The sequence below is a fragment of the Eurypyga helias genome, unplaced genomic scaffold (genome assembly GCF_000690775.1).
Source record: "Eurypyga helias isolate BGI_N326 unplaced genomic scaffold, ASM69077v1 scaffold38753, whole genome shotgun sequence".
NCBI lineage: Eukaryota > Metazoa > Chordata > Aves > Eurypygiformes > Eurypygidae > Eurypyga > Eurypyga helias.
In genome coordinates this window covers 1-10,168 of record NW_010240010.1, presented here as the reverse complement: position 1 = coordinate 10,168, position 10,168 = coordinate 1, and the positions used below count along the sequence as shown (strand labels likewise).

The 10,168-nt window shown below is 44.7% G+C and overlaps 1 protein-coding gene across 1 annotated transcript; it reads right to left on the bottom strand.

Annotated features, from left to right (window-relative positions):
* Positions 1-7,676: 7,676 nt before the first annotated feature.
* SEC61G (Sec61 gamma subunit) lies at positions 7,677-9,560 on the bottom strand. The gene is made up of 3 exons (XM_010148332.1): positions 9,467-9,560; positions 8,436-8,538; positions 7,677-7,864 (listed from the first exon to the last, which is right to left on the bottom strand). Exons 1-3 carry the CDS (start codon positions 9,558-9,560, stop codon positions 7,855-7,857), a joined length of 207 nt encoding a protein of 68 aa, XP_010146634.1. The 3' UTR covers positions 7,677-7,854.
* Positions 9,561-10,168: the final 608 nt, after the last annotated feature.

Here is a 10,168-nt window from a genome sequence, read left to right as displayed (position 1 = left end):
GAAAGCATCAAAATGAAGTAAATACTCTGCTTCTTTACCGGTGAAACTAAATTCTTTAAATTGCTTCATAGCCTGGATTTGCCTTTAGCTTAGCGAAACAATCCTGCAGACCAGCGAGTTCCCCGACTTGCTTTGTACTCACCTTTTTGGTAAATCATTTCTACTGTTGTAGTGTTGGTAGAGCTTAATCGTACGTAGACTGGAATGGTGTCCCTGCCCAGGTAAGGTCCCTTCCAACCCAAACCAGTCTGTGATTCCATGAAAAAAGTATATAGAGTATCCGTGTCAGACTTTCTGGGACACTTTTAATTAAGAGGCTAAAGTGATTTTGAACAAACGCTGGAGGGCATTTTGTTAGTAGTGCTAAAATGCTGCTAATAACCGAAAAAGCTCCCTGCAGTCCATGATTCTTGTTGATTTTCGGACGAGGGGGAATGGTCTCAAGCTGCGCCAGGGGAGGTTTAGATTGGACGTAAGGAAGAAGTTCTTCACCGAAAGGGTTATCACACACTGGAACAGGCTGCCCAGGGAGGTGGTGGAGTCACCATCCCTGGATGTGTTTAAGAGACGGGTGGATGAGGTGCTGAGAGATATGGTTTAGTGGTGGACAGATACGGTTGGACTGGATGGTCTCTAAGGGCTTTTCCAACCCAGTGATTCCATGATTCTATGATTTTGGTGAAGCAGTAGGAGCAGCAGACACATGCCCGTAGAGCGCGCTCTGTTTCTCAGCATCGTTCTTATCAGCTTATCGTTTCAACTTGCCACCAAGCAGGTGATGTGACAGGAGGAGCGTGAGCTATTCTCACAGTGTGATTACAAAGCTGGAAGAATATGTGGGGGGGGGGGGAAAATGCATGCTGGAAAAATGTGAAAACTTCTGATACCCCTCTGCATTTCTGAAGGCTCAGCTAACATGGGTGGTGTCTATCCAGGGTAGAACACACAGTTCTGTTCACTAATTTTTCTCAGTTTTAAATGAAATCGTTAAGCCTTGACAGCCAGTGCTTATGTTGTCAGCTCCTGGATTCCCACCGATGCGAGGCCAGGCAGGCTGTGCCGCAGAGCCCCTGCCCGCAGCCTGTGCCGGCATCGGGACGGGTGGAATAACCGCCTGGCTATGCCTGCTGGGCCCCTGCACCCTGTAGCCTCTCGATGCTCTCGCCAGCCCGCCCGTACCAGTCTGTTGAGATTACAAAACCGTTTTTCTGCGCCACAAAACCAGGTACCTGAAGTTACAAGGTACAAAGATTGCCCAGTGCGATCTCTGCTGCTTCCAAACTCCCCTCGGCCCTGAGGGGGTCAGTGCCAGGACAGGCTACCTGTGCCCTCCCAGCAGACTCGGCAAGCCTTCGTGGTATTCCTGGGTTGTGTCAGTACTGAAAATAGTTCGTGTTTTGTTGTAAATTACTGTTATTTGCCAACTTCCAGTTTCGCAGTTCCCACTGCACAGAAATGAAGGACCCAATTTTTCCTTTGTATACATCGGTGTAAATCAAGGTTTAACTCCAACGAAGTCACTCTAATCACAAGTGTAAAACTAGGAGGAATGAAAGGAAAATCAGGCTATAAACTATTTTGTTTTTATTTTTAAATAGCAAAATTAATGCTGTTGCTCTGCAGACACGGGGTGACCCGCAAGCACTAGCTCATGCGTTACTAATGCACCTCCATTTAAATGCAGATTTTTTCCTCCAAACACAGAACTTCAGGGAAATCCTCTCCAGATAAACTGTAATAGGATACCAAATGGTAATTCAATATTTCAATTTAACTTGTGTTTCAGCTTATTGATCTTAATTTTCTATCATGTTGATGCAGCGTTTTCCTAGGGGGAAGAGGATTACATTTACTATAATAAGGCTTTTAATTAATAATTAATTATTTTGATATTCCAAACATCCATGCCCGCAGCAGCAATCTGCTTGTATTCCTGTACCTATTTCTATTTTTAGTGGTGGAAATCAGCAAGACGTGGCTGTACACACTGCAGGAAGTAACTGAGAGATGCGGGTGAGGAAGGAAAGCATAGTACAGGTATTACGGCACCTCCGTGGGACATGCTTATTGTGACAGTGTTTTGGTCTCAGTCATTCGTGGCCAGAGTAAAAGACCCTGATTTGTGGTGAAATCCCACAAAATGGGGACCCTTGTGCTACGCCGCTGCATTGAAGGGCTTTCCAAAAGGCTTCCGTTTTCCTACGTCTCTTCAGATAAAGACGAGGCGTGACTGTTCAACCATTCTCACACCAAAATCACTTCCTTCGCCAAATCCACTTCTGGTAAGGAAGGCCTTGCCCTCTGTGAACTCTACTTCCAGCATGACCATTAGATACTCCAGTTAAATGCCTCTCAGCTGTCCAGATCCTGCTGGGGTGTTGGTATAGATGGAGGAATAGCAGAGCAACCCAAGTCATTTAAATTAATGACATTGTTTGCTTTTGCCATATATGATATGTTAAAAAGACATTTTTTTGTCTGTATATGCCTCTCAAGCCCTCTTAAATGCAGCTTATAATATTTACAGGAGACTGTGATGTAAGCTCTCTTCTGTTGGACTAAACTTTATATACAACATCTTCAGTAGTACAAAGAAGTCGTAGAACCACAGAATGGTTTGGGTTGGAAGGGACCTTAAAGATCATCCAGTTCCAACCCCCCTGCCATGGGCAGGGACACCTTCCACTAGACCAGGTTGCTCCAAGCCTCATCCAGCCTGGCCTTGGACACTTCCAGGGATGGGGCATCCACAGCTTCTCTGGGCCACCTGTCCCAGTGCCTCTCCACCCCCTCTGTGAAGAACTTCTTCCTGATGTCCCATCTAAATCTCCCGTTTCAGTTTAAACACCTTTTTTTTGCAGCACCTAGCATGACAAGGCACGATCTAGTTATAATTAGAGTCCACGCTACTTGTTCAGAAACTCCCAACCATGGTGGAAGTATATGATGAGGCTTTAAAATACATTTTTAGGTTTGGCCTTTGATGGTTGATTTGTTGGATTTTTTTTTTTTATACAGCTTGATTACTTACGGGGTGCACTTGGTTCACATTTCCAAATGTTGTTCCAAATGGCAACCATAAGATTCATCCACTTTCAAAATGATATGCCTGGGATTAGCCTTTTCCACGTGGCATCTGTAGAAGTGTGTATTTTTTTAAAAAACTTATCAAGAGCTGAGCAGTAAAACAGTGGAAGTAGGCAGTCTCAGGGTTTAATGTCCTTTGGGACAATTGTAGGACAAAGGTCCTTTGACCTATAATTTGGTCAGCAAAAGGAATGTCTAAGAAATAATGATCTTTGTGATCATGCTCCTTTGGGGAGCTCACCTATGAGCCCTCCGATTTCCCCTCTAAATTATTTCCAACGTTTTCAAACCCTGACAGATTCAACCACCTGCTACATAAAATAACAACTTCTAGAAAAAACATTTCCTCCACTACCACATCCAAATACACCCTGCCCATGACCGTGATTTTGGTCTGATCTATTGCAGTCCATCAGGCAGGGATGAGAATCCTTCATTACTGATAAGAACACAGAGCACACCCTAAAAACTTTTCTTGTAATAGATTTTGTTGGGGGTTTTTTTTGTTTGTTGCTGGGGTTGGTTGGTTGGTTGGCTGTTTTGGTTTTTTTCCAAAAGGCAGGAATAGCATTTGCTTTTAATTTTGAAGTAGAGAGTTGTCAGACTTCAAAACACCACCACTGAACTACTACTTAGGTACCTTCTCGTGTAACCACTCGTGACCCCCAGTTTTCCCTGGAGGCCTGGCCACCTCAGCACCACCGAGGCATGCCGACTCCATAGATGGAGAGGAATGAAAAACAGTCCGGCTACGATGGAGGAGCCGGGCAGAGGATATTCCTCATCCACAGTCGATTATCAGTAACCACAGTTCAATTGGAACCAAAGGACTATGCAAAACTTCCGGGGAAAACAATGTCTTAACACTGCTGGAAGGGATGGGGGGTGGTGTTCACAATCGCTTCTGGCTTTATCCAAATCAGCTCTTGAAGGTTCTCAGGGAAAAACAAAAGACTACTTTTTCTCATGAAAAAACAAGACTCCTATTTTTCTAAAAGAAAATCATCGGTGATTCAAAATACAAATTGCTTTAATTAGAGAATTCTAAAAATCCCAGGGGTTTTAAGATTTACATTTTCTAAAAAATAAAAATCACAATGTGACATCCTATAAAATCACTTTTGGTACCCATCAGAACTACACATACTGAATATTAGAAAGCGAAAAGGCTGATTTATTTGGAAGGCACTTCAGCAAAATCATCTCAATGGTGAGGAGGGTGCGGGGGGGGGAGCTGGAATAGGTTTTTCCCCAAGGCACGCGCTCTTGCTAGGACTTAGCAAGTTAAGACTGACAGCCTTTTAAAAAAGGGAATGGATCAGGTATGAAGTGCTACCACATCCCACCTCTCTGAGCTTGTGAACTCCGTAAGGCACCACACAGCAGGAAGCTTTCCTAGGAGCCGTCCCTACGTACATCCTCCTGCTTCCTTCACTGCCTTAAACCCCGTTTTTCACGTTAATTACCCCTCATGGATGGGACGGAAAGCATGCATTTTTAATTCCGTTAGTTGAAACGCTGGCTGGCTGCGAAACGCAGCGCCTGGAATGGGTCCATTTGAGCAGTACTGCTTTACAGGTTTTGCATCTTTTCAGCCTTTTCCACCGTTTATCCCTGCAGAGAAGAGTTTGGTAGAGAAAGAGAAATGGCTCCACCTAGTGGGAAGAACTTTATTTACAGAGAAAAAAAAAAGGCAAGATTTTCACTAGATTTGATGCATGGAGAAATACTGCTGTAGATTTTGTTTCACTAAGCTGCCCTGTTGTTCTTAATTCTTCCCTTCTTCAGAGCCTTTATTTCCTATGCAGAGCTGAAACATTAAGAATTATTCTGACAGACTTGAGTGATGACACTAAATGAGGGGGTTTATACAAAAGACGACTGAGAGTTGATACACCAAGTTCTTCCTCCCACCTCAAACTTCAATGTATAGTAACCAAAAATGGGTAATTTGTTTGTGTCAACAAATGTTTTAAACGATATGAGGTTCTTTCCTACTTAAAACTGACTGGAAACATTGTTGGGTGTCCCTGCCCATGGCAGTGGGGTTGGAATTAGATGATCATTAAGGTCCCTTCCAACCCAAACCGTCCTGCGATTCTGTGACACCTTGATGGCAACATTTCACACAACATTTTGGGAGTATTTTTACACGGGGAACCCTGCCCGTGTGTTACCTCATCTCCACTAAATGACCCGTTTGCCCACAAAGGGTGAAATCTGGGTTCTCTGGCAACTCAGTCCAGCGCATCAGCCTCTGGCGAGGCACAACCCCGTCGGCTGCTGCCGCCTCTTCCAAAGCCAAACAACAAAACTCACTCTTCCTGGCATTTGTCTGGGAGCCTGCCTAGCACTGTTGTGTCCCAAACATCATCCTGACAGAACTCAGCACCTTTATTTTGGGTACATAATCGATCTAGTGCAACACTTCTTCCCCCCTTCCCTCCTTTGGTCTCAGCTCGTCTGTGTAACCCTTAAACACATCAGCTAAACCAATACAGAATGTTTTTTTACGACTTCACAGGTATTTCAGAATTACCATCACAACTCAACTCCTAGTTGTGTTAAACTCTCCTTAGAGCAATGCCCTGGGGTTTCTGGCCCACAGGGACACTCACCTCGCTGGGCAGGCCGTAGATGGACAGACGCAAGCGACTTTCTTCGAAGCAAAAGCCGTTAAATAATACCACTTTCAACTGCTGGCCCTCACTCTAGAGCTGTTATTTTAAGAGATTATGGGCACGCTGGTGAGCTAAAGCAAATCCCATGTTTGAAACGACAGAAGATCCTCTGCCTCATTTTACTTTAAATACCGTGTCTAGCACTGGTACTTCAGCTGATGCTAATGAAATAGATTTCCAGATGTGAAACTCTGGGGATCACTCAGCAATCTGCTTTTGCAATAATCTGCTGTAAACTCAAAATGCTGATTGGGGGATTAACTATTCATTTATTCCCTCTACAGGTCATTGGATAGAGTCGCATACAAGGTTTCTAATTAATATTTAACATAGCTATTTTAGATGTTGTTCGTCTGGGTTAGACTCACTCAGCTGTTTCACCCCTCCTCTGCGGGAGCAGCAATCACCACAACAACCAACGCACATCGACACTTCTGTTTCGTCACTAAGCCTTTCCCTTGTTTTTTTGTAGCTAACCAGGTGCTGAAGTTTGGAAAGCTCATCAGCACCTCCAACACCTACGACGGGTCCGGGATCGTGGCCATCGAGACGGACAAGCCTTTGCTGTGGACGATGGCTATCAAAAGATAAGAGGAGCTACAGCTGCCTTTTCCGACCCCACTCCAAGTTTCACTGGATTAAGAGAGTAAAGCTGTTCCTTAAGACATAAGCAGGCCCCGATTTATGCACCGAATGGAAAACATGTCTGAAATAAAAGTCACTTGAGATCAAATCAGGATGAGCAGCAACAATTTAGTACATCATTCTGGTACCTCACACTGCTTAGTCAGACGGCACAATGAGCTGCCACCCAATGCAGTCACAAACAGGTGAAGGTAAAGAAACTGCTGCTGCTGCTGCTGATCTGGTGAGTTCAGACTGTTCTGACAAGTATTTTACTCCAGTACTGAACTGCTTTTTCCCCTTTTGCCAAAAGGAAATACAGTTCCCAGTTGTACGCAGTATAACTCTCTTAAAAGGTGGTGGCACTAAGAGTAGTTCATCTCAGTTTTCTTTGTGGCATAGCTAGGTGCTGGAGAAGGTTTCTCAAGGAAAGCAGTAATGGAACTTTTCTACTCACGAAGCAAGTTTGGGTACTGAAGCAGCTCCAGTTCTGCCGTAATACCAGTATCAGATTTCCCAGTATAAAGTGCTTTTAAAGTCTGTAACAGGAGTAGCACTGTAACTTCTGCAAATACCAGATGCTTACGGTAAGCTTTCTGGAGTGAAATACAAGTTTCTTAATCTCACACTGAGGAGAAAGAGCATTGCAACTCCCAGAGTTCTCGCAGGGTTAGCTTTTAAAATCAAAATGTTTAACCCTTTAATAATGGAGAATTCCAGGGCAGCAGTTGGCGGTTCGCTGAAGGACTGCTCAGCATCTCTGACAAGTAAACTAACCTCCAACCCTACCTGGCAACCAAGTCTGGCTTTCTTAATTATGCCATCAGAATGAGGACTGGCAACCTAAGTTCCTCGTGTGATAGAGTGCTTTTTCCAGACGAGTACATAATACATCCTAACAGGAATTCCAAATGCAGAGAGGAGTTAGGGGTGAGGATGGCGATTCCAGAAACGAGCGACAAGAACTTCAGCTGACAGACTTCTAACTCACCACCTGAGAGCGCACGGTAAATGCTGTTTTCTTGCTGCCTGCTTTTGCTGGAACGATGCTGTTCACTAAGCAGCAGATTAAGGACTGGAGCAGCTTCTGAGGAGAGGCTGTACCGTTGTCGCCCTTGGGAGGTTTTCAGACCTGAGTCAGCCCTACGCGACCTCGTCAGAACCCAACACTGGCCCAGCGTTGAGCAGGAGGTTGGACTGGAGACCTCCCAAGGCTCCTTCCCACCTGAATGATTCTACTTTAGAGTTCCAGGAAGTAATAAAACAAACAAAACACTGTGCTACTACCAAAAAAAAAAAAAGCCTGTACTGCAGGCAGGTATGACCGCCTACACTTCCAAAGAGGAATAAGATGACAAGAGAGTCTGAAAACCCAAACTGAGCTTGTTTAATAGCAAACAAGTTACAAAGGTGTGAGACTTTGCAGCAAGCGTCACCGTGTCTTGTTTTTCATGAGGAATATTCAGCCGCCTCTGTTGAGAGAGCAGAGCAATCAGTTTCAACTGATCAAGCGTGAGCCAGCGATCCCATCCATCCTCCCACCACTGCCTTGTTAGGACAAACGTTACTACCCTTACAGCTTGTCTCCTACTTCCAAACATTGCCCAGAGGGCCGCTCGCAGGTCTAAGCAAGCCACACGCCACGGTCACGGAAGTGACCTGTTCCACTGCTAGAAAAGGGATTACGTGTCCGTTACGTTACTGCCCCCAGTTTATAAGATCCAAGTCAGGTAACTGTTCTATGGATAAACACACACCCAGGAACTGGCAATCAAAACACCTGAGGTTCAGTTTCGAAGCAGAATACTCACAACAAAATACATAACTACAGATTTAATACTTTGCAGCATGCTACGTTAACGATCAACTTCCTGATCAGGTCCTGTGAATCAAGTAATGCCTGTCATACTACACCAACATGCGAAATGCACAGATCCTAAAGCGACGTGGATCCTGTAGGGCTCACCAACATCCTCTGTTTAAAGCCAAACAGGTAAAAATGAATGTAAAATTCAGTGAAATTGAAGGTTCGTATTTACTTACACAATGATATTGTTGATGGGGATATGGATCAGTTTGACAAAGAAACCAATAAATCCCATTATCGCAAAGCCTATTGCTGTTGCCATGGCAATTTTCTGGAACTCTGCAAAGACAAACAAAAAAGTTTAGCCTAGGAAGCCTGGTGTAGGGCACAGCGGTGACGTGCACTAACTGCAGTGACCGAAGGAGAGATCTGCCTTCAGAAATCGGTGACATAACCACAGGAAGCGGAGCAAAGGCAAACTGCACTGACGTGGAGAAACAAATCTGCTTTTTCAGGAGAGAGATGAGATTTTAAGGGAGATGATGCCGCTTTCCACAAAGCATGGCTGATGGCGATTTTTTTAAACAGTAAGCAGAATCAGAAATACCCACAGTCTGTAACATTTAGTCCTTTATCTTCCCTTCATAACCCTGCACGACCTGGAAATAATCCCCAGTACAGTATCAAAAATGGAGAAGCTGCAACTCTCTGTCACGTACTTAAGTGATATGCTCCACTACTTCAGTGCAGCAACCGTGAAGCGGATGAAGGCCAACAGCCCCTCACCGCCCCACCAGTCTGACAACGAGCAAGGTTCTGTACGGATCTCAAAAGACGTCAGTGAACTTCCTCACGGGCGTGTGAATAAAGCGTTGTCACTGCCCCCACGCTGACTGCAGTCAGGCAAATGCGACTACTGCATTTCTCACTTCAGAATGCATACACGTTCTCCGCAGATCACTTAATGGAGGAAAATTATTACTTGCCTGTCTTAAAATGGCTAATTTCAGCTACTTAGCCTGTTTCATAAGGTGAGTTTTAGTCCCACTCTCACATACCTGCCCGAGTACGTACCAGAAAAGGGCACACTCAAGTTTCTTATGCCCAGAACCATAAACCCATTAACAACTGGACAACTGTCAAGTTTAAATCTCATATTGGAAGGTGAGAAACATCCATGACAGATACATCAAGTGACATATGGAAAAATACACAGTAAAATATATGATGAAATAAGGGCTGTGTTCTGTTTTATCTTGTGCTTTACCTTTCCTGTCAGGTTTGGTGCATCTTTTAACAAGCCGTATGGAGTCTTTTACAAACTGACGGCTGGGTTCCACGAATTGCATTACCTGATCCATGATTACCTGCAAACAGGAATGGATTTAGCATTGGTGGTGCCACGTATATACTGAAAGAGATCATTGTTTAATTACAGAGGTATCACAGAACAGTTTGGGTTGGAAGGGACCTTAAAGATCATCCAGTTCCAACCCCCTGCCATGGGCAGGGACACCTTCCACTAGACCAGGTTTCTCCAAGCCTCATCCAGCCTGGCCTTGGACACTCCCCGGGATGGGGCATCCACAGCTTCTCTGGGCAACCTGTGCCAGTGCCTCCCCATCCTCGAAGGAGAAGCAACATTACAAAAACCTGTAAAGACTTGAGATAATTTTAAATGTCTAAAAGATACTTGCACTTTGCAGAACATAAAGACACTGTGTCAATATATAAACGCGGTGACCTACCAGTACCTACAAAAAATATGAAAAAATGTGCCTTTCAGCACAGAAGAGGAAAACAACCGCTCTGCCACAGCCTGGTTTCACCTTCTGTTTTTTCTGTGAAAACGACCGAAGATTTCTGAACAGCCAAAGTCACCCGTTTCAGGAGATGCCCAAGGCACAAGCCGGCGGAGGGTGGCGAGCACTGCCCCAAGTGCCACGGCCGCGCTCCCAACACGCGTCTG